This window comes from Symsagittifera roscoffensis, chromosome 8 (assembly GCF_963678635.1).
Source record: "Symsagittifera roscoffensis chromosome 8, txSymRosc1.1, whole genome shotgun sequence".
NCBI classification, from domain to species: domain Eukaryota; kingdom Metazoa; phylum Xenacoelomorpha; order Acoela; family Convolutidae; genus Symsagittifera; species Symsagittifera roscoffensis.
Genome location: NC_087069.1, coordinates 34293822 through 34319502, shown reverse-complemented (window position 1 = coordinate 34319502; position 25681 = coordinate 34293822). Strand labels below are relative to the sequence as shown.

Sequence of the window (25681 nt, the reverse complement as noted above, 5' to 3'; positions counted from 1 at the left end):
GCAAAAACAAATTGCTGTTTTCATACTTTCTGGCTTTGACCGGTAAGCTTATTGTCGGAATCCTGTTTTTATGAAAACAAGTTGAACGCCTCGGCTTGTGATGGAAAAAATTAAGATAAAAATTATCTATTTCTGAGTTTTCTACATGCAGATTTTTTACTCAATGGGTCACGGAAAAAACTTTAGACGACTACAATCCATTCATTAATCCAACTGGCTACAGAGCAGCTCTTGATGATGGAGAAGTATCAGCAAGTAAAGAAAAAAGCCCAGAGCGAATGGATGATACAACACAGGACGAGAAACCGGCTAGTTATTCATTTAAGCGGAAGATTCATGGTTTCATTTTAGTCAACGTTTTCTACACACAATTTTTTCTGCGATGAACGTTCAACAGTAACAGTTTCCACGCAAAAGAAATCAAATATAATTCCAATAGGATTATTCATAAAAGTCCCCAATCTGAAAATTGTTGTTCAAAATTCAGTTGAATTTTTTTAGACATTAACTTGTGAAAACTCGCCGCTGTCAAAATGTCAATTTTTTTGCCTGCCTTTCTTTACTAATAGCTTTGTTGCAATGTTGAAATTTTAAACTCGTTTTCTAAAAAAAATTTGAAATGTTGTAGTTTCCCAATGTTTTGATTTTTGAACTAACAGTTTTGGAAATAAGGGGACAGAACGTATTTCCAGAAGTAAAACAGATTGATTGTATTTTATTTTAGATATTTTGATTACAACTTCGAATAATTTATTTTTGAATTTAAGTTTTTTTTTTGTTCCCAGCACATCGGAAGCAGGTTCCCAGCAGGTTCCCAGTAGGATCCCAGCAGGTTCCCAGTACGCGGATGGTTTCTTTTTGTTGCTACAAGTTCAAAGATGTAGGTTTCATTACTTTTCTAGGATACATGTGCAGATTTTTTTATGTTGAAAACTAACATCAGCCTCAAGTAGCCATCAAGTACAAAATGTATGAGGAAAAAGATACATAAAAATATGCTTCGATTAAACTTTTGCAGGAATCAGCAAGTGGGAGAACATTGAAGACAACGGCAGCTAGAAAACTTACCAATCCAACACTATATAGTAGTCTCTAATTGTACTAACTCACAAGGTTTTCTCAATCGGCCGACATCAACTCATCTCATTTTTTAGGTTTTTTGTAAATAAAATCTATGCATTTGTTTTTCAATAAGAATATTTGACTATCTAAAAACTTGACCCAATATTTTAGGACATATCACAAGTTTGGGTTACTTGGACGTCGCTCTGACACTGGACTTCATCTGAAGTCCAGTCTATCAAAACAATCGTTTTGTAGTTTTTATGTTTTGTTTGGTTTTGGGGACGGCATCGTTGTTTGAATGATTTCATTGTTTGTGTAGTTTTGTGGTCAGTATCCGCCTTCAATCCAAAGTCTTCTTGATGGGAGTTTTGTTCTCCTTCTCCTCCGTGCCGTGTGAGCGGGAGGATTTCAGCTAAGTGAATCAGGTCGGGTCAGATGGTCTGCTTCAACAGTTAAATTAATGTACATAACCTGGGCCTTGGCGCAGATTCCACGGACACCTGAGACTTGAGGTTCTAGCCTACTCCTCCAGTTCTTTCAAAAGCGGAGAGTTCCTTTGTTTTCACTAAAGTCTATTTCATTTAAAATTGACTTGAGAGTTTTTCATTAGTAAGGATTTTAACCTTTTAATCTATCCTTTTGTGCTTTATGTGGCGTGTGGGGTGATGATTTTCATAAAAGTTTATGAAAATCATAAAATGAAACAAATTTCATTTTGTTTTATGTTATTTATTTTTGTTATTAATGCTCCTTAAACCTTAAAAGGCAGTCGGAACATTCAGGGCTTCGCTCTGATACGAGAAGTCTTGTTGTTCCGACTTTCGATACGAAAGTAACGGAATATTTGTGCTCGGGGTGGGTTTTTTTCATCAGACAAATTTCGACTTTTTAACTAGCCATTTTTGACGGAGTTTTTTTATATCATGCGAAAGGTATTGTTGTCCTGAGCTTAAATTGAAAAGATATTTTATCTCTGATTACTTTTGGTAAAGTTATGAGGGTTTAAAGATTGCCATTTTGGCCATTTTGACCACTTTGGGACAATTAACGTGCGATATAGTTCGCGCTATTAACGCGTAAGCGGAGATTTAATCCCTCTTATAAATCGTTCAAAATTGGTTGCACGAAGCTTACTTGCCGTAATTGATTTGTTACAAGGAACGAAATTCTCTTTCTGTACTTTATATGGCGTGTGGGGGGGGGGATGATTTTAATTTTTTAATTTAAAAATATCAAAATTTAGAAAAAAAAATTTAATTTTATTTTATTTCATTTAATTTTTTATGTTAAAACTGCTGCTCCATAAACCTTAAAAGGCAGTCGGAACATTCAGGGCTTCGCCCTGATACGAGCAGTCTTGTTGTTCCGACTTTCGATACAAAGGTAACGGAATATTTGTGCTCCGGATGGGTTTTTTTTTCTTCAGACAAATTTTGACTTTTTAACTAGCCATTTTTGACGGAGTTTTTTTATATCATTCGAAAACCATTGTTGTCCTGAACTTAAATTTGAAAAGATATTTTACCTATGATCATTTTTTGTAAAGTTATGAGGGTTCAAAGATTGCCATTTTGGCCATTTTGACCAATTTGGGACAATTAACGCGCGATATAATTCGCGCTATTAAAGCGTAAGCGGAGATTTAATCCGTCTTATAAATCGTTCCAAATTGGTTGAACGAAGCTTATTTGCCATAATGGATTTGTTACAAGGAACGAAATCTATCTTTTTGTACTTTATATGGCGTGTGGGTGGATGGTTTTCATTAAAAAATTCAGATTTTGGAAAAAAAATTTCATTTTATTTTATTTCATTTAATTTTTTATGTTATTACTGCTGCTCCATAAACCTTAAAAGGCAGTCGGAACATTCTGGGATTCGCCCTGATACGAGCAGTCTTGTTTCGCTTTAGAGTCAAATTAATTTTTTGGTTTAGATAAAGAACAAATTTTAAATTTTTGAGCCATTAGTATTGTTTATATAGTTACTTTTAGTTGCAATTAATTGCTATTTGGACTTAATTAAAAATATCATGTGAAGTTTCTTTACAATTTCAAAAAATTTTCATCATTTTGTTCAACAATGTTTTGCCACAGTGATCAATCATGTTTTGACTGTGTTTGACTATACTTCCAATGTTTTCCGCCGAGTTTTGTCTAGTGTTAGAATATTTTTTGCCTGTGGTTGTTTATTTTTTAACGGACTTGACTCGAATAGCTGTTTTGTAGTATCTTTTGAATCTTTCAGAAAAATGCAGTTTTGTTTTGTTGTTTTTCGATCACCAAGTAAAACAAGACTGCTCGTATCAGGGCGAAGCCCTGAATGTTCCGACTGTCTTTTAAGGTATATGGAGCAGTAATAACGGTATAAAATTGAATGAAATTAAAAAAATGAAAAAAAGCATTTTTTCTAAAACTTGAAAATTTTTATGAAAACCATCACCCCACACGCCATATAAAGTTAAAAAGGATAGATATTGCTCCTTGTAACATATTAAATATGGCAAATAAACTTCTTTCAACAATTTGAAACAATTTCTAAGCCGGATAAACTCTGCGCTTACGCGTTAATAGTGCGAAATATATCGCGCGTTAATTGCCCCAAATTGGTCAAAATGGTCAAAATGGCAATCTATAAACCCTCATAAGTTTACGAAAAATGATCACAGGTGAAATATATTTTCAAAGTTAAGCTCAAGACAACGAGAGCTTTCGAATGATATTTAAAAAAATCCGTCAAAAATGTCTAGTTAAAAAGTCGAAATTTGTCTGAAGAAAAAAAAACCCACCCCGAGCACAAATATTCCGTTACTTTCGTATCGAAAGTCGGAACAACCAGACTGCTCATATCAGGGGGAAGCCCTGAATGTTACTACTACCTCTTAAGATTTGCTGAGCATTAATAAAATTAAAAGACTAAAGAAAAAAAAATCTCTAAATTTTGAAATTTTTACAAAAATCATCACCCCACACGCCATTTAAAGTACAAAAAGATAGATTTCGCTCCTTGTAACAAATCAATTCTGGCATATAAGCTTCTTTCAACAATTTGGAACAATTTCTAAGCCGGATAAACTCTGCGCTTACGCGTTAATAGTGCGAAATATATCGCGCGTTAATTGCCCCAAATTGGTCAAAATGGCCAAAATGGCAATCTTTAAACCCTCATAAGTTTACGAAAAATGATCACAGGTGAAATATATTTTCAAAGTTAAGCTCAAGACAACGAGAGCTTTCGAATGATATTTAAAAAAAAATCCGTCAAAAATTTCTAGTTAAAAAGTCGAAATTTGTCTGAAGAAAAAAAAACCCACCCCGAGCACAAATATTCCGTTACTTTCGTATCGAAAGTCGGAACAACAAGACTGCTCATATCAGGGCGAAGCCCTGAATGTTACCACTACCTCTTAAGATTTGCTGAGCATTAATAACATTAAAAGACTAAAGGAAATAAAAAAAAATTTTCTCTAAAATTTGAAGTTTTTACGAAAATCATTCCCCCACACGCCATTTAATGTACAAAAAGATAGATTTCGCTCCTTGTAACAAATCAATTATGGCTAAAAAGTTTCTATCAATCAATTTGGAATGATTTCTAAGACGGATTAACTCTCCGCTTACGCGTTAACAGCGAGAAATATATCGCGCGTTAATTGTCCAAATTGGCCGAAATGGCAACCTTTAAACCCCCATAACTTAACGAAAAATGATCACTGGTGAACTCTTTTTTCAATATTGAGCTTTGGACAACAATACCTTTCGAATGATATAAAAATTTCCGTCGAAACTAGCTAGATAAAAAATTGAAATTTGTCTGAAAAAAAACCCACCCCGAGCACAAATATTCCGTTACTTTCGTATCGAAAGTCGGAACAATTACTTTCGTATCGAAAGTCGGATCAAAAATTTTGTTGCTCAACTAAGTTGTTCTCAATTTAAAGTCGTAGCATATTGTAATTTGGTTGTATATAAATACCAAAGATTTTTTTTTGCACAAGACCAAGGGCGGATCTAAGATTTTTTCGATTGGGGCAGCTTTTGAAAAATTTTGGAAAATTTTGTCATCTCTTTTTCTCTCTCAAAACTTTTGGGTTTGTTGGCCAAAAATAGATGCCTCAAAATAGCACCATAGGGGCGAGCTTTGTGCCGACAGGGTGTTGAATCGTTGAGGAATGGGAGATGGTTTCCATCCATCCCACCCACCTTAAATCATCTGCTGATCAAGAATATGATATTCGTGGAGTCGATTTTCCACTCTGTTTTTGCTTATGACTCAACAGACTATGTTTCGACAAGGTTTCGCCATCACTGTTTTTGACTGATTCAAGAAGACTGTATTGACCAACAATTGTTTTCTTAGTCTGAATGATTACAGCCATTCAAAAACTGAAGAACATTGTTTGTTTTGATTACAAAATAATTTAAAAAGTTATTTAACATTTTTTCTGATGATATTTCCAATTCAATTTAGATTCAATTGTGTTTTGAGCTTTAGACGTATCACTAAACCTAAAAAAAAAACATTTTACATCGAATGTTTTATTAATTTTTTTCTAACAAAATTTTGTTTTTGGACTTTAATCTATATAAGGCAAGGAACTCAAAGACGAGCTCAATTTTTAATTTGCGGACATAAAAATGAGAACAAAATTTGTTTTGTTTTTTTTTGTAATTTTGACGTTTTTACGTGAAGAAAATATTCTTGCTGAACACCCCCCGAATTTGTGTTGCTGCTCAGAAATGATGTTTTGTTACTTGAGCAATCTGATCTCAAAGTAATTTCAGATCTACAGTTTTCTGTGGTTTAGCAGTACTAATCTCAGAAATGTTACCATATTCGCTCTGATAATACTGTGTACTCAGAGGAGAATGTTCACTAAAGCAAGTCGCAAGAGTCACATTTTACCCCTTTTCATACTCTCTTTCATGGGTCACAGCTTCATGTTAGTTTAGCTCTTGTTATCTGAAATAACCCCTAGATGTATCTAAAGCCGCTGTCAAATCATTCCAAATATTTCATTTCATAGTTACAGTTTGAGTTAATTTGAACATACATTCTGTTTTGAAGCTAGAAAACTTGACAAATGCGATGTTGCTGAAACTCTTAGCGACATTTTTAATCGCAGGTAAAAAACAGTTCATCTATGAGTGAGGTTTGAATTTTGTGATCTTTTTAAGAGCAAAATATTGCAAATTTCAGCGATTGTGAATTCTTTTTGAATGGACTTACATAGAAGTAAAGAAGTATCTTTGTTTTGAGGGTTTTTTGTTCATTCCAGGGGTGGTATTGTGCGATGAGGTCGAACAGATTTCTGGATGTGACAAATCGGAGGGTCTGTCTTCCTACGTTGATTGCCTCTCCTCTGGTAAGTTTTGCCAACGCAACCATCATGTTGCTTTAGTGTGTTCGGGAAAAACGGATGTTAACAATCAGGTTGAAAACTGCAATGTTCCGACTGTCGTGTCAGAAAAATCCATGCAATTTTGTGTTAAACCATCGCCCATTGCGCAAAGTCAGGTACAACAAGGCCACACTTGAAGAAAAAGAAAATCAATTAAAAAATTAATCATGTTGGAGTTTCATGCTCAAAAAAATTTTCCATATTATCAGTTCCCACTTCGCCCTGAGAAAACAAACTGAATTATAAATTGATTTGACCCATCATTTTCGCAAAATTTAAAGTAATTGTTTCATTTCAAATCCATTAAAATTAATTTTAAAAAATATTCGATTTCTGTTTTGCGTTGTACACAGGGGCGGATCTAGAATTTTCTCGAGGGGGGGCGGATTTTCAAAAAAATTTCGAAAATTTTGACGACCTTTTTTTGGTCGACCAAATAGATTTTCCGAGCTCTCCTGGAACACTAAAAAGACGCTTTTTTGGCCAAATCTTCTACGCCGCAGGCAAATTTTAAAAAAAAACAGGTCAAAAAAGCCGTTTTTAGGCACTTTTTGGAAAATTTTTTGGCGCGCGCTCCCCCTCAAAGTTAGTATACATTGGCGCCTAAGGCGCCCTTAGAAAAATTTTAGTATCTGTAGGCCAAAATGGATTTCTTAAAAAGTACCAAAGGGGGGACCCTTTGGGTCGGCAGGGGGTCGAATCCCTGAGGGGGGTAGACGTCCCCCCCCCCTAAATCCGCCCCTGGTTGTACACAATGTCGGAAAATATCACATGAATAATTCCGCGGCTTTGTCAAAAGATCTTGCTGTAGGGCCGATTCGAATTCTGAACGTACTCGATTTTGAAAACAATTTCACTTCTTACCCCCATCGCCGCCCAACATACCTCCCTTCACAATGTTTACGTAACATATAATACATAAAATCATTCATACCATTACGAGACGAAACTGTGCATTTTGTGAATTGTCAGCAGATTCCGCAACAAGAAAGCTCTCTTTGTTGTTCCGACTTTCGATACGAAAGTAACGGAATATTTGTGCTCGGGGTGGGTTTTTTTTTCTTCAGACAAATTTCGACTTTTTAACCAGCCATTTTCAACGGAATTTTTTTTATATCATTCGAAAAGTTTTGTTGTCTTGAGCTTTAATTTGAAAAGATATTTCACCTGTGATCATTTTTCGTTCAATTATTAGGGTTTAAAGATTGCCATTTTGACCAATTTGGGACAATTAACGCGCGATATAATTCGCGCTATTAACGCGTAAGCGGAGATTTAATCCGTCTTATAAATCATTCCAAATTGGTTGAATGATTTATAAGACGGAGATTTATAAGCTTATTTGCCATAATTGATTTGTTACAAGGAACGAAATCTATCTTTTTGTACTTTATATGGCGTGTAGGGGATGATTTTCATAAAAAATTTCAAATTTTAGAAAAACAGTTTCATTTTTATTTATTTTAATTTATTTATTAATGTTTTTACTGCTGCTCCATAAACCTTAAAAGGCAGTCGGAACATTCAGGGCTTCGCCCTGATACGAGCAGTCTTGTTCTTCTTTTGGTATTTAATTTCCTCTGATCGTTCCGACAAAATTTTAACATATTTAAAGACTTGTCTCTGGTATCCAGGAACATACAGACACAAAATTGTGCGCCTATCCAGTGCACAGTTTAGCTTCGTAATGACTTATATAGATACATACAGTTTTGAACACTTTGTTTCAGCCTCTTGCTAAAGTCATGCCAATTGATTTTTGCATATTTCCAATAAGACAATAACGATCCTGTTTTGACAAAAATTTACGATGCTGCAAGCAGTTTTTGGACAAAAAAAATTCCAACTGGCATTTTAGACACTTTTTTGGAGGTTTGGCGCACAATTGGCGCACGCTTCCTTATGAAATTTGTATTCTTTCACTCATACAAAGCTTATCACCTTCAAGTTGTTCCCCCAACGTACCAGATTTTAAGAAAATAATGGAAAGGAAAAAATAGAGTGAGTAACAAAAGTTGAAATTGAACAGCAACCAACTTCAGTTAAAATTGTGCAAACGACTTTGTGTGCTTTCAGTTTTGCATGATGACCCGTTTTGTTTGAAAAGAGAGAAAAATATCTATTATAATTGAACTTCATCGTTTTTCTCTATAACAACGAAAAATAAATGAATCTAATTTAGTTACGTTTCATTTTAATGCTTTCCTGAATGCTAACAATATAATCCACTTCAGATTAAGTGTCAATGACTTTTGAAGTCTTAATACCCAACAAAAGGGCTTGTACCCAAAATGAGGTCATGTTATTTCAAATAACTCCTAAGAGAAAAAAGAAATGAAAAAAAAATCTGTCAAAAAACTGTCAAAAAACTTCATTTTTGGCTATAAATTTACATAGTATCAAAAATGTTACTTGAAGAATTTTCATACAATTTTGTTAAACTCATGAAGTGCTTGGGATCTGTATGATAGCTGAATAGTTTTTGATCCGGGTAAGTATTTTTGTTTGTTTGTTTTTTAGAGGCGTATGAAGAAGATCTGAAGGAGGGCTACAGCTACGACTTCTCAGAGAGTGGAGACTGCGGATGGTGTGTGAATGCAATGACGAAACTACAATCCTACTTGGCGAACCGCGAGCAGGATTATTGTAAGCAATATATAATTTCCGAGCTCTCTCAAAACACCATAACGACCGGCCTAATTTGACAAAATTTTCTGCGCAAAAACCGAATATCGAAGTCCACTCACCCTTAAGTTAAGACGCACAACCCCCCCCCCCCCCCGCTCCCTACATGCACCTTAAAATATACTTGTTCCTAAGTTCACAGCTGGGGTTTGAAGTCTCGACTTGATTACGTATCGACCGTATGGGTCGAGGAATGTCATTTCTCGACTCTGTGGGTTGAACGATGTCGGTAATACTTCTTTGACAAATTAATATAAAAATTCGACTGAGTGATTCTCCCGACAATTTTTACATTGCGTTAACTTTCGTAGCAAATATCCTCTTTTTTGGGTTTGGGAGCTTGAAATTTTCCTGTCAAGCTACAACGCACCCGTGTTGTTATTCCTACAAAAATTCGACTTTTTTTATTGTCGACAATTTTTCATCCCATAGATATTCAGAAAATCAGCAACTTTTTTGTACAAAAGTTACAAAAGCAAAAAAAACAAACGACTGCTAAAAACATTTTAAATGTGTTTCTATAACTTAAAAATAATTTTGGTTTTCGTCACATGTTTTTCGGTTTTGCTCTTGCTGTGTTTTTTTTTGGAATGTGGATGTGTTATATGCGTTACGTCGAACAAAAAAAACTCAAAAAACTTAATACTTGATTTTTTTTCAGTTATAAATTTTGAGAGATTGAAAAAACTCTCTTTTTGATCAGTTGAACATTTAAAAGAATCAATCCTGTGGTATATAGCTAGTAATGTGTTGTAAATGGTATTCAGTTATATTTGATGGACAGAATCAACGTTTTTTTCCTACAAGTTACATTTCAGGTGAACCCGAAACCCATAAATGTAAACGGGTATCAGGTAAACTCAAATGGAACTGGGGAATTTTCCTATGATATAGATGCTGAGTTATTACCTCGTAGGGTAGTTTCTGATCAACAGACGTTTGTACTTTCAGAATGTTTTGCCCAGATTCATGCTACAGTTTAATATAGCCTCCTAAATCCTCTGTTTTAAAAAATTTTCAAATTTAACTAAAGGTTTTCTAGCGTAACCTCAAGATGATCAACTTCAATCCAGTTATTCATTTCAAAACAGTTTGTCAAAAACTTCTCCGTTTGTAATTAACGTCATTAAAGGCATGCGCTACCAACTCTTTATTATTATTACAGAAGATACAATGGAACTCATTTTTCAATTTTGTGTAAAGTCAATCAATAATCGAGAAAACAACGCAATCGGCTGGTCAATCCCATAAATTTTGCTACGTGAGTACATATATGCTTTTTACAACTAAGTTTGGTGACAACAGAAAACCAATTAACACATCAATTTAGACGGAACGGAATATAGTCTTTTTCAAGCAATGGAAGAGGAGTGATTCAGAATTGCATCAGCTTAAATTGATTTCTTTTTCGATCTAACAGAGTCCTATTTGAGTTGAGCCAAAATCATGAGGTCTTTCAGGAAAAGCAATAGACTCGGTTTTTGCTTAAATAGCAAATGTTTTTACTCAGAAAATTTGAGTTTAATCGTTCTGACTTTCAAATAAAACGAAACACTTATGCTTTAAAACGAAAATAAAGTTAAGCAAATTTTTTTTAACTCATTGAAGATATCGACTACCTGAAATCAACTTAGAACAGATATTTTACCATCGATTCGTTTTTTCAAAAAATATGGGAGTTTAAAAACTGCCAATGTTGCGATGCTCTGGACACTGGACAAACTTTAGCGCACTCTGAAGATTTCAGTCATAATGCTGGAAGCGAAACGCCATTTATTTATGCGTGGCGAATTATCCCGCTCAACAAAATTGCTCCAAATTGAATTGAGGCTGGCTAGATTTGAGTTTTAGTTTCGTCCGACTCAAACTTTAAACTTTGACTTTTGATATTGCCCAAAAGTGTTCCAGAGTGTTTTTTTTTTCGTAAAAATTCTTCAACATGGAGTAAGCGAGCGCTCAAAATTACATTGTTTAAACTTACCCTGCAACAGAGCCGAAGAGACAAAAAGTGTTTCTTTTGAGTCATTAATTCCATACCATTTTGCCTTCTCTAGTTTTAAATAGCAGTTTCTTTCGAAAAAAGTGACTGTATATTTGCGCTCGGTGGGGTTATTTTTTTCTCCAAACAAACTTCGACTTCTTAACTACATATTTTTGATGAAAATTTTGTATATCAGCCGAAAAATATTGTTGTCCTGAGCTCATATTTAAAACAATTTTTCACCTTTTCACCTGTGATTGTTTTTCTTAACGTTATGGAGGTTTAAAGATTGCCATTTTGGCCAGTTTAGGGAAAAACACGTGATATATTTTGCGCTATTGACGCTTAAGCGAGGATATATTTCATCTTAGATGTCGTTCCAAATTTGTTGAAACAGACTATTTTTCATAATTTCTACGTTACTAGAAGCAAAATCTATGTGGTGTGAGGTGGGATGAAAAAAAAATTTTTAAACAATATTTTATTCTTTTTTTTGAAAACCTCATCAGTTTTTCAAAGCTTCATAGGCCTAAAACGCAGTCGGAAGATTCAAAGCTTCGCCCTGATACGAGCAGTCTTGTGTATTTTACAGCTCATCTAAGCTCAAAAAAAGGAACGTCAAAAAACAATGGCCCCTGAAATAACATACATTGGTTAAAAATTGAAAATTTACACTTTGATCAGGTCTTCAGAAATTCCAATCAGCGAACAATTAATTTCATCAACGTTACCCAAGTACAACTAAGTTTTTACGTTTTCAATTAACCGATTGTAAGCTTTTAAGCAATTAAAATAAGACTGCTCGCTCGCTTTATTCGCTCGAAATCAGATGAAAAATCAAAAAATTCAAACCGGTGTTTCTCGACTCTGGGAAAAAAAATTTTGAAAAATTTTAATGTGGTTCGAATCACGACAGTGATACACATCCCAGTCCGATAATTATTTGTGGTACCTGATTTTGCAAAAAAAACTAAAACAGAAGCCCCCCTCCCCCATTTTCAATAGTCAGAACAAAAAGGTGATCAAGAAACAGCTGACTCAGGAAAACAATATAAGTTAAAAACTACCAGTTCGATCAGGGCTTCTGAAATTCCAGTCGGCGACCAATTAATTGTATTTAATTGAGTGCTTCACATGATCTTGTTTTTTCCCCAATTATTGAGTATTGAATGAATATCACGGCCGTTTGAAAACCTTGGGAAAACTAACCGAGTGATTTAAGATGTACTAATATGTATATAATTTGAGATCAACTTCCAACGTGCCAGAAAAGTTTTCATCATATTGAATTTTTACTACAAATTTTGGACCGCTGAAACTATATAGGCAACTCGTGCTGAATATCAATTCTGGAAAAAATCTAGAGTTACTAAATACCTGCCCGGTATTTATTCATTGACAAAAGAAAAAAAACAGAAACCGCACTTATATTCATTTAGATGACTCTTCACTTCAGAATTGCATTTTCCAGCCCTTGAATTTGATCGTTAATGGTCCAATATTCTCAAAAGCAGGCTTTTTGGATTCGTTTTTTCATTTTTCATGTACTTTCATATACTTTTTTCAATTTTCAGAATTTGATTTTACCTATGCGCGTAGTCAGAAGCGAATTAAGGGGGAGAGGTCGGGTTGCACGCTTTTTCTCTCCCCATTCAGAAATTTGACACTCCTTACCACCCAAATGGTCCCATCTTTGGTATCAATTTACGAAATACATTCTCGGCCAACCGCGACATTTTTTTTACTTATAGTCTGTGGAAAAGTGGTTGTCATAGAATTCCATGAAAAAAACGCCATTTTTATACAATTTGTTTTCTCCTATGCAATCATACGAAACTGCATTATAAAATTTTTTCTATAGTATCAAACTGCATTATAAGTGTTTTTTGTCAACCCGACTTTTACCTAGTTTGGGAGCCTGATTTCACAGCTGGTTTTTTCGTGGACAACTCTTTCACAATTTTACCGATCTTTGCTCACTCGAAATTCATTTGAAGTTTTTCGACAGGGGGAGACTATGACGAGCAGCCAGAAGATGCTTCTAATAGAGATGAAGAATACAGGATGGTTGTGGCACATATGGTCTGCGCACAGATTGAAGACGAAAAGAGCAGAAATAACTGTGAACAATTGACCTTTGACCAATTCTATACGGTAAAATATTTCTTCCCAGTTCCGCCTTAAGCCTGGTTCCAATCGAAAGACAGCAGCAAAACTTTTAGAATACGGCTTTTCTTGCTACATGCTAGATATACGCTCATGGTAAATTAAACGGTTTAGAATACAGTATTTACTCGTTTTGGGTCTTGACGCATTTGGGTCAAAATCACCTAAATCGAGATTTTTTTCAGCTCAAATTTTGAAAAACTGAGAAGGAAACAAACAGTATTTTTGTTCACATTAATATTGATGCCGTTGTCAGAATCAATTAATCAACCTAAAGATTCAGTTCATAACGCGTTTTGACTCAACAAGTGGGTTCCACTCACAAAACTCCGTGGATTCCGCGGACATATAACTGTAGCATAAACTTTAACGCCATAATAATTTTATGCGGATTCCGCAACGATCGAATATAGCTAGTTCTTTCGGATTCGGCAAAAGTAAGCGGGTTCCACAAATTGTACTGTATAAAGTAATGTTGTAAACGGCATCCGCAAATTACATAGCAATATATCTAAAAAAAATTCCAATCAACTCACTCGTATCTACCTAAAACTGCTTGTCGAGTTGATCCAAACTTCTTGTCATACATTTTACAAGTTCGAAAAACTTCTTACCATACAATTCCATACGTACAAACATTGTATGAAACCTCTATGGTGAAAACTTTTTCATATATGCGAATTCTATGACAAATCTTTCTATATGTTTTTCCATATACAGTTTTTTTTTCGAAACTCAGTTGATGCAAAACTAGCGTTAAAGCCCATTCCATAACACATGCAACCACTGAACAGAGACAAAAGTCTGAAAAAACAAAGGATTTCAGAAGTCTGAAATATAAAATTTCATTTTCCTTCGTTTTTTTATACAGATACGGATAAAACTCAAATAAAGTCCCTACCGATACGGATTTTAGGCGACGCAAAGCAGAAAATGAAAAAACTCTAATTTCATAAAAATTGTTATCAAAAACAACCTCATAGCAGAAGTTATTGAAGGAATACAGTTTAGGAATGAGGCAAATATTCATGTCAAATGATACATCAGGTGGAAGATGCATCTTTGTCAAATTTTTCATTTTGAAATTGGGTCTGTTGCATAGATGAGTACGAAGTCGTTGGCTAGCAATTGGAATAACTCGAGGTATCTTTTTAGGCTTACACAAATAATGATCAGTAATAAAAGTGTGCAAATACCACTGGTAAACTAATCTAACTAATCTAAGTTAAAAGACTAAAAATAGTTTTGTTGAATTAAAACTGACCGATGTCTAAATAGAGCAACTAGTGACGCGAAGTCCGCTGGACTTCGTATGGCTAACAACTAACTGGTATCTAATTAACTATCAGAGGTCAAGGTTACTACTTAAAGATACACAATCACAACAATCAGAAGCGAGAAACATGACTTAGATAGCAAGAAGTTTTTCTATTTTTTTTTGGGAGGGCGGTTAAATTTTTGGAAGATAAAATGAAACTGTAACCAGGATAGCTGGTTACCGTGCAAGTAGCACTCATTCCGACTATAGTATTTGAAAGTTTTCTTTCGAAAAACATTTTTTTAGCGAGTGTCGTTTTTTCTGCGTTGTGTGATAAAAGATCTGAACGAAAAAATAGATTGCAGGCATTTTCAACAATGAGATTAAAATAATTTTTTTCAGAAAAAAACGTCACCTTGTTTTCCTCGACACTGGAAAAAAAAATTTTTAAATTTTTTCAAAAGTTTTTCAAAAAAAGATTCACGCCTGAAAATGCTTTAATATGATATATATGATATATCTGATATATCATTTGACCCATTCCGATGAACTTTTGTAAAACCTGATTTTGCGCGTGGATAACAAAAAAATCAAATACACCCAAAAACACAGTTCCTCTTCATTTTCCAAGTAGTCGGATCAAAAATTAAACATTTTCACATGGAAATGTACGACTGCGATATCCATAAACCAGGGTCAAACTAAGAGAGGCGTGTAACTTGTTTTCAGAAAGCAATCAATGAGAATCGTAAAAAATGGGTGATGAAAACTACACAACTAATCGAAACAATAAGCTTGTCAGACTTTTGTTACTTGACCAAGTAAAAATGGAAACGTCACTATGGTAATAAATAAGCAATACAAACTGTGAGAGAGAGATAATATCAGAAACGCAACTAGAAACCCGGGTTGACCAAAAGTGCTAGTCATACAATTTTCATATATGGAAAAATACGAATCATACACTCTTCATGCAATTCCATAAGAACAGAAAACTGCATGAAAGGTCTATGATTAGTGTTTTTTCATATATGGAAATTGTATGACTAGCATTTTTCCATAAACCAAAAATATTGATTTTTTACATTTCAATTTCTAAAAACTTTTTGGTTGTGTTCGTAATCGAATACAAATGACATAATCCTTGGTTACTCAAACGTAGTAACCAAAGGTTTGGCCGTCTTGCATTAAAAATGCATTGGAAACAGCTTGAAATGTTTTAAGACTGTCTCACACAAATAAAATAACGAAAGTAACTAACTTTTAAATTTTAGCAAACATTTTCAAAGATGATTATTTCTAAAATTTGAAATTTTAAATTACCAGACATTGATCAAGGCACACAAAAACATCGTCATACAAAAGAAAGAGGAGTTTTAAGCGTTTTGACAAAAATTATGAAGAGAAAAGGAAAACAAAATCCAATATTAGTATATCCAGGACTACTTTATACACAAAAAAAATTAGTTTTTGCATGAAAACTTTTTGTTCAAAAAATGTTTGTTTGAATACGAAAATCAGTTTGCGGTTGAAAAAAAAACACAAAAAAAAATTTTTTTGGGGGGCAATTTCAAAAAAACTTTTGAAAAGTTTTTGTCGTCTCCATCAAAAAAATGCTAGTCATACATTTTCCATATATGGAAATTGTATGTTTAGCATTTTTTTTGACAAAAAGTTTTTCTTTTTTATTTAGTACAATACACCGAATTTTATGCCAAAACAAGAGAAAAGTTGTTCGAAAATTCAATGACATCATTTTAGCAAAATGTATGAAATTTGTATGAGTAGTATATTTTCATATATTTAGTTTATGGAATTGTATGATTAGCATTTTTGGTCTATGGAGGTCGACCCGGGAATGGTAGTAGACTCATCAGCAGCCAAAACTCTTCATGTCATACTAATTTAGCAGCAAAAATTGAAGTAAGCAAACAAAACGAAGAGTGACAAAAGTTCGAAAAGAGAAAAAGGAAAAAAGACAATAGCTTCAACAAGGACATTGAAGAGCTGTTCGGGAAAAATAAACTGGATACCTCCCTGTGAAGAGTGCGCGGAGCTTTGCGAAAACCAAATTCAATAGTAATAACACAAGTTTACTCGTGTGTTTTCAGCAGTGAAAATCAGTGAATTTGTTTTCTGAACAAACTGGTCGATGACACAAGAAATAAGTTTCAAAATTTATTACAACGACGGAATTCACAAGACTTTACGAAGAAAAACGAACTGACTAAAAGTTTTTCAACTTAAAAAAAAGACACTAAGGGCTGTTTGAAAAAATGCAATTTTTAAAAAATGGTTTTAAGTTATTGAAGAAACTATAAGTAAGGTTTGAACACGTTACCAAAACAAAAGTTAAAAAAAATGAGTAAATAGAACCCACTTCGAATAAAAAGAAAGTCTAATGACAATGGTCTACATGTTTTAAGGTCTGCATATGGGGGGACTCGAACCCGGTTGACCGTTGTGAGAGACTTGTCTCTAGGCTGCTCGGCCAACTGTGCTTATTTTATATGCATCTATACTCTTGTTTTATATGCATCTATACTCTACATTTGCTTTGCAACATCCTCCCCCCTGAAGAGGGAAGAACCGGAGCGAGCTTAAAGGTCGGCCGCGTGACTTCACGGTTTGCGGTCCTGACAAGGGCGGATCGGGCGCAACCGTCCTGTCCGTAGTTTAGTTTGACAATTCGGGCGAGAGGGTAGCACCCACGCGGACTATCGGGCTCAATTACCCACTCTAGATCGCCTGTTTTAAGAGTGAAGTCAGAATGAGTGTGCCACTTGACACGCTTATTCAGCGAGGGAACATATTCTCGAAGCCAACGAGACCAAATCGCGTTAGCATATGACTGCGCTCGCACGTACCTTTTCTTGTGATCGAAGTGCTCCCCGGGTAAAAGCGAAGGAAAGCTTGTGGCATGTTGTCCAAGCAAAAAATGGTTTGGGGTTAACGCTTCTAACTCACGTGAATCAGTACTAACGGGAGTGATTGGCCTCGAATTCAAAGCCTGCTCAACTAAGCAGAGTGTTGTTCCTAACACCTCTTCAGTGACTCGCCTACTGCCTAGGATATCGTACAGCACGCGCTTCACGCTTCGGACGAGGCGTTCCCAGGAGCCGCCATGATGGGGTGCGCCTAGCGGGTTAAATTTCCAAGTAACACCTTTGAGTGCAAAAGTGGTCGGAGCCATGCCATTCCAGCTCTTGATGCAGGCAAGTAATTCCTTTTCCGCACCATCGAAGTTCGTGCCGTTATCCGACCAGATTGTGCTTGGCGTACCACAAGAACTGGTGTCCAGAGTTGGTACAATCTCAAGGTGTACAGCCCTGGTGGTGAGGCAAGTAAAAAGAAATCCCCATCTTTTTTCAGTGCTTCTGCGAACCGGAACGTAAAGCGGTCCAAAGTAATCCACACCCGTATGATTGAAGGGTGGTTGCTTGTATCCGAGACGTTCGACAGGTAAATCGGGCATAATTGACTGGATGGTGCTTGCTTTGCGTTTACGGCATGTTACACATTGATTTTCGATAGACCAAAGTAGTCGACGCAACCCAAGTATTGCTTATTTCATTTTTAAAACGGAGCGCATGTAATCTAATCCTTGATGGAAATGCTTATGGTGGAGGCTGCGGGCCATCAAACGAATTAGGATATGTCGGGCATCGAGTAAGATTGGGTATTTAGCATCAAAGTCGGTATTCACTGAGCGCACAATCCGTCCCGTGGAACGAATGATACCATCGGGACCGATAAATGGCGCATATGTGGCAATTTTGCTACTATTCTTAATAGGTTTGCCAGCGGTGAGTGTTTTTATCTCAACGGGGAAGGATTCCATCCGAGCAATATGAATCAGTTTGTTTTCTGCAATATCAAGTTCAGTCGGGTCGGTGATTCGTAAGTCCTTACCACGAAAGTGCTTATGTGAAGGCAGCATACTCAACATAAAAGCGACTACTCGTTTATATCTCGTAAAGGAACTGAACCTTTCCCAATTGAACCCCTGTTCGGGATGTTTGATGGATGTGACATCGGTGACGAAGGAAGATGATGTCTCCAATCAATTATCAACATCAAAAGAAGGACCCTTCAAACGAATTTTATTGATTACACGTTCGTCGGGTATAAACGGCCAAACAGTAGTCCTGAGGACGCTCGGACCAATATCCCAGCTGCTATCCTTGAGGGCTTCCGATGAAATCCCCCGCGTACGGGTATTATCGCCGCTCAGAACATGGTGCCACTCATCAAAAGTGGTCGATTCGAGGATTTCGCCGACATGATTAGCGACGAATACAGGTAATTTTTCAGTGGGGTTTAGCCACAGCAAAACTGTTGTACTATATGTTCACATGTAGACTTGATTAATAGAGACGGTAAGGGCGGTCAGTATATCATCTTTTAGTCGTGTGGCGAGCAGAGCAACTTGAAGCTCTAGCATCGGTATATAGATAGCGCTTTCATGGGCGCAACGCGAGCTTCACCAAAGATGAAGGATATTTGAGTTTTGTGCGAGCTCGAGAGTCGCGCACGCAAAAATCTTACCGCACAGAAAACGTCCTGCGAGCTATCATCGAACATGTGGAGCTCAATTTGATCAACAGGCTCTGTGAAGTAACAACGGTGAATAGTCAATTGCCCTAAGAGAGGGAGACCGGAGTGTCACTCGAGAAACTTATCTCTAATGTCTTCTGGGAATTCGTCGTCCCAACTTTGACCACTGATTTTCCAAATATCTTTAAGTAAAAGACGGCCCATAACTGTGTATGGAGCTACTAACCCAACAGGGTCAAACACAGAAGAGACGAAACTCGAGACGGTTTGTTGAGTTATTGCTTTATCGAGAGGACGATGCACGCCTCTGCTAACAACCAATGTGTCTTTCACATGGTCCCACTTAAGACCTAAGACGTGTGATGATTGTTCGGCACCGTTACATTATTCCTTGATGGGTGAAGACGAGGTTTCGCAATCCTCGGGGTTCATTGCTGAAGTGATTTCATCAGCATTACGGACAAATTTAGTCAATTTAAGTCCTCCCAACTTTAGTAAGGAAACCAAATCGCGACTAATTTTAATTGCATGGGTAACGTTCTCGAACGAATCGAAGTTATCGTCCATGTAAAATTTTTCATTTAGGACTGAGGCGGCCTCAGGGTATGTGGACATATTATCAGTTGCTGTTTTTTGCAGCGCGAAGTTGGCGCACGTAGGCGAATCCCGTGCGCCGAATATATGGCGAGTGTACTGATGAACTACCACATCGGAAGTGGTATCCTCCCGCCACAAAAAACGGAGCGAAATTTGATCGCGGGCAAGGAATCCTACCTGGAGGAACATACCCTCGGTATCCGCGGAGACGGCGTACTTGTGTTGACGGAATCGCAAAAGTACAATCATTAAATTTTGGATTAGGTCCGGACCAACCAAAAAGGACTTATTTGAGGATCTGCCGTGAAACTTAGAAGCCCCATTAAGGACTCGGCGCACCTTACCCGGCTTATTCGGATTTACGACGGGATGGTGCGGAAAAAACCACTCGCGATCGGAACGCTTACGTGGATCATGCGGTTCGACGGTAACGACATAGCCTTTCCTAATGTCCTCTCTAATTGTTTCTGCGTATCTTTCGCGCAGCTCAGGGTCTTTACTTAACCTTCTCTCCAATTTTTTATTTGGGCGAGTGACGAGTAATAGTTGCTTCGTAGTCTGACATTACTATCAATCCAAAGCATAGGCACAATGTATCTTTCGTCATTGTGAACGGTTTCAGATTTAAGGATGGATAAAGCATGCTTATCCGCGGCGGAACGGGCATCGACTTGTCTGAAGGCACCATACGATTCCAACTCGTACCAGGGTTTTATCTGGTCGGTCAGAGAAGAATCTTCAACAACACACTTGAAACACGAAGAAGTAGAATTAACGGACGACGGCAACGGACCACTTATGACCCAACCTATCGGTAGGCGATCGGAACACGGTGAGTTTTTATCATCTCCCAAGATGAACTCAATGGGTCTAACGGCGTGGTAGTAGTCTTGTCCGATAATAACTTCAACGTCCTCATAAGTATACTGAGTGAGCTTAATAGGTGCTAATTGTGGATATTTATTCTGCAAATCAGCAATATTGATTAAAACGAACCAATCCGAATATTGTCTTTAACATATGCACAGAGAGAAAATACGAAACAACTATTATTCGGCTCCGAGGAAACTGTAAACCTGACCCTCTGAGTCTCAACAACGGTGGTAGAATTGAAACCAATAATTGACAAGTTAACGGGCTCCCCTTCTAAGCCGAGACGGTTTACGAGTGACGAAGACACCCAGGAGTGACGAAGACACCCGAGTGACGAAGACACCCATGTACTATCACAAAGAACCAACGTCAGGATACTGGTTACATCCGAGGATACACCAAGTGTTGCAATTGGCAACAACCCTTTAAAAGATTCATTGTCATGTACATCACTAACGGCGGCATGGGTGGAAGTGATTGTATTCTCCTTGGATTTGTTTATTCCAGCCTTATTCGAGACATTTGAATTTTACTTCCGAGGAAATATTCTTTCGGCTCCATGGAGCAAGACATTATGTGTGCTATCACACTCTGGCTTCGGGCACTTTTTCGCTCTAGAACATTGCCGGAAACTATGATTGCCATTGAGGCAAGCGAAGCAAAGTTTCTGTTCAGCTACGTATTTTGCTCGCTGAGTAGCATTCTTTTCGTTAAAAACAGCACAATTCCACAATGCATGACTTCCCTTACACAAAACGCACGGCGGAAACATAGACTTATCCTGAGCCTTACTAGTTACCTGGCTATTGGCTGCAAAAACTTTGGTTGTTTTTGGTTTAACTGGTTCCTCGTTTTTTGCCTTAGAGTTGAGTAAACGTAATCTCTCATGCCCCTCGGCCTTTCCTTTCAACCAGTTGTTAAAGTCTAAGAGTGGTGGTCGCTGACAATTTTGTCTAACAGTATGCATTGACCAAGCCTCCTTGAGGTTAGGCGGAAGTTTACTAACAGCTTGGCTTAACAGGTTAACACTCTTTAGATCATCGTTGAAAGACAATGATTTGAAAACTGCTACGAGGCCAGATATGGCAGAGGAGAAACTAATGACATTTTCCGAATTGTGCATTTTAAGTGGAGGAAAGGTATTCAGCTTATCAAGATGCGCACCAATAATGGCATGTGGTTGCCCAAACTTCCGTTGCAAGGTGGCCAATGCATCCCTGTACATAACGCCACTATAACTAAACTCCGCAATTGCGGTTTTTGCTTTGCCTGTGACGAGCGTTTTAATTATGTCAGTTTCGTATTATCGGTGAGAACAGCGGAGTCAACGGTGGACTTAAACTGACCAAACCATTCGTGCCAGTTTAACGGGTTGCCGTCAAACTGGGCTAATTTCCATTCAAGAAAATGATCTTTGCGGCTATGCATCAATAATTCCGCGAATTCACGAGCGAAAAGAGGTCGATCGGATGAATAACCTTGGTTCAGATAAGCGGAAGACGGTGCGTACACTTCGTTGACTGGCTGATAACCAGTATTAGTATGATTGACAAAAAGCGGAATATGTTGTGGATGAACTGGGGGAATATTAAAATACACAGTCCCACCACTAGTATACGGAGCGGCGGTGTTACACGATGGGACAACAGTTGTCACATTAGAAAAAATGTTTCCCGCATTACAACACTGAGCAGGCGTGACGATTGGAGTTGTAGCTGCCAATCGCCATAATTTTGCATCACTTGTGTAGTAATCGTTGATATTAGGTGACACAGTTTGCGGAACGAAGGGAAGATTATGTTGGGTCTGGACTGGTGCTGCATGGCAATTAGGTGCCGAAAAGAAAACCGGCATTGGGTTTACTCCAGAAGATGAGAAGCCACCACCAGCAAATGCTGGTGACAAAGAAACAAAACCAAAACCGGGTTGTGCTGGCAACATTGGGACAGGTAATGATTCCTGTTGCGCGATGGCAAAACTACCATTAGTTATGTTCGAACTCATGGTCTGTAAAGGAACAGCAGACGGTGATGGTAACACGTGTGCACTAGAATGCATATTGTTAACTGGAAATGGAACAGAAGCTTGCAATGGCAAAAGGCTTGCACTGCCAAATTGAGGCATAGCCCGATGTCCATAACTATGGATTCCAGGGTCAATCAATGCTGTGTTCTCATGGTTATGACTATTACTGGTGTGAATTGCATGAGCGAGATTGGCGGAAGTCGTCGGTCCTGACGAAACGGGTACTGGAGTGAAGGCCAGCAAAATTGGCGCACTAACAACGTCAGGAGGTGCCTGTGAACTAACAGAGTCTACCCAATCATTAATTCGATCGGTTGCTACTTTTGAAATAGGTTGACTTACTCCTGTCGAGTTACTTTCCGTTACCTTCTCGCTAACCTCAGATGAACTGTCCTCAAGTTCAAACGCTTTCAGTTCCAAGTCAATTAGTTGCTTTTTATGACTTTCAGCCAATTGCTCTAGTTTCAGCTGACTTTGTTCGAACTTAAGACGGTTCTCTTGCTCTTTAAGTCTTAAAGATACTTGATACTGCCTTTCCAGCTCCTCGTGGCGTCGTTTCACTAAAGCTAACTCATGTCGTTCTCACTTGATGACATTGTGCGAACAGTCGACGTATGACGAGTGGAAGCAGAATTATCAGACTTATGTTCGTCAAGCTTTCTACTATCATTAGACTTATTAGAGACCTTAGACCTGTTTTCAGATACTCGTGATTCTGAATCTCGGGTTTGGTGCAAGCTTGAGGATGTCTCAGACCTAGCTTGTTGTAAAGATCCCCTGCTCCCTGTAATGCCGGCTGCTGGAAATGACGAAGGCACAAGGCTCATCTTGTAACTCTGAGCTTCATGCATTACTTTATTGTTCATTTCGGTTACTTTCTTTAGCCAAAGGTCTTGCTGAGCAATAATTTTTTCAGGGTTTTCCGTTTTTCCCGCTAACCTAAATAATTGCACACTGACTTCGACAGCTTTTTCCAACGCAATTTTACATTTTTAAACAGCATTATCAATTTTTGTGGTGCGACTAATATTCTCAATGTACTCAAGTAATAATGAGTGGCATTTAAGCAGCTCATTTTCTAGATTTAGACGGTTTTCGAATATATTGCGTAGCTTACTTTGGAATTTTTTGTCCATGTTTTTCACAAATTGATAATATTCTACGGATGCTCACTTATAGAAAACAATCAATAAATTGAGATACTGTTTTGGCACGTAATTAAAATTGCATTAATAAATCAATATTAGCTTACAAGATTGGGGAGCTTGATGTTTCAAAGCTTCTGCCTGAAGCCTATTTTTTATAGCTTTCCGAGCTTTGAGAGGTAAGCGGTTCCGCTTCTTACGTGTCTTAAGGATGTTAGGATTAGCGCTATAACGCCTTAGAAGGAGGAGAGTCTTTAACTCAAGGGAAGGAGGCTAGTGAAGCTCTTTGTACTTCTCAATTAGTACCTGGTCCTTAGCCTTACGCTTAGAGATAAAGTCTTTAACGACTTTCAGAACGAGAATACCTGTTGAACCTAAACTTTCATCTATATCCTCGGTTCCGTTCCGTCTACAGTATACGATCGCACAAATGTTTGTCCTATACCTTAATAACAAATTGACAAAATGCTCACTACTCAGCTTGCGGCTATTGTTGCTGCGGTGCCTACTTATCGAGTTATTAATGGCGTCGTGCCAAATTACAAGGTCGTTACGGTGCGACAAGTACTGATGAAGGCAGTACTGTATTGTTTTCTGAGAGTCCCTAGCGTTAAAGTTCAAACTTGAACCTGGCTTCGTAAAGCAAGTATCATTGACGCGCTTCTGGGACGGAGCGGGAAGTTTTCGGAGCGCGTGATCCAAGGAACTAGCTCCTATAATGAATACCATACACTTAGGGGACCTATAAGACGGCTTCGTTACGCTTTAGTAGGAAAATTAAGTAGGTCGGTTGAACTCCAACAACACACACGGAGTAAACCTGAGGATGAAAGAATTCAACTTAACTCACTTAATATCACCGTACCTGACCACTTAACTTTACTGTCACGCAACGAAGTCAATAATCGGTCGGGCTGAAACGGCTTTGTTTTACTTGAAGCGAACTGGCTTTCAGTTTCAGGCAATTTGGTTAAGTTCCAACAACACACATTTGGTTAAGTTCCAACAATTTGGTTAAGTTCCAACATAAGGTTGGTATCATCTTACAACACAGTTTCGCAGAATTCTGGAGACGTTTTGAGATTGTTTGGCAATTTTTTTACTTTTTTCACAAAATTTTTCAGAAATATTTGGTCAGCAGGTTCGAGTCATAAACCAATCCAAAAAACTAGTCCAGTACCTCTTGTTTATAATCCGATTTCACTGATTAATATTCCGTTCACGTATATCCAAAAAAATTTGGTATCGAGAAAAAATGTCAAGTAAATTGTCTAAGTACCGACTGTAAGATATTTCAGTTCAATGGAACTGTCCAAAAAATTTGGGTATTGAGAAAAATTACCGGATGCTAGCTTGCGGGAAAATTTCAAATATATAACATCGTATAAAATTTATAGCACAGTATGAGAGTCTTAAGCTAGTCGAGTCTTACAGTTTTAATTGAAGACTGGCGACTCCGGTTTCGGGTTGTCAAAACTTTCACTCTCACGAGTCTGTTCCACTGCAACCCTATCAGCAACACTTCTATCAGCAACACTCCTGTCAGCAACAATCCTGTCGGCAACACTCCTATCAGAAACACTCCTGTCGGCAACGCTCCTGTCAGCAACACTCCTGTCAGCAACACTCCTGTCAGCAACGCTCCTGTCAGCCACACTCCTGTCAGCCACACTCCTGTCAGCAACACTCCGACCAGCAACACTCCTCCTTTTCAGAATCTTCTAGAAATGGTGTCGATGCAAAATCAGAAACGATTGCAATTGCTTCTAACAATGAAATATCGCCTCCAATTTTCAAATCCTCGGAAAATGGGCGGAGTAATTTTCCAAAAAAAAACCCAGCCTTAAAACTCCAACTCAGTGCTGGCTGGAGTCTGATCCCAATCGGTGTTCAATTGCACTTCTTCAAATTTCAGTAAAAATGTTTCA

At 37.4% G+C, this 25681-nt stretch overlaps 2 protein-coding genes across 3 annotated transcripts in view; one reads left to right on the top strand and one right to left on the bottom strand.

Moving 5' to 3' along the window:
* Positions 1 to 25681, bottom strand: part of LOC134852992 (inactive selenide, water dikinase-like protein) — a 304439-nt gene that overhangs the window by 101260 nt on the left and 177498 nt on the right. The gene's annotated exons all lie outside the window — the stretch shown is intronic.
* LOC134853073 (uncharacterized) overlaps positions 6049 to 25681 on the top strand; it is a 150289-nt gene continuing 130656 nt past the window's right edge. The window contains exons 1-4 of one of the 2 annotated variants that reach the window (XM_063869008.1): positions 6049 to 6190; positions 6344 to 6430; positions 8987 to 9112; positions 13141 to 13286. In XM_063869008.1, coding sequence (XP_063725078.1) covers positions 6154 to 6190; positions 6344 to 6430; positions 8987 to 9112; positions 13141 to 13286 — 396 coding nt within the window. In that variant the 5' untranslated portion in view covers positions 6049 to 6153. The remainder of the gene's footprint in view (positions 6191 to 6343; positions 6431 to 8986; positions 9113 to 13140; positions 13287 to 25681) is intronic. The other variant, XM_063869007.1, reaches the window with a different exon arrangement.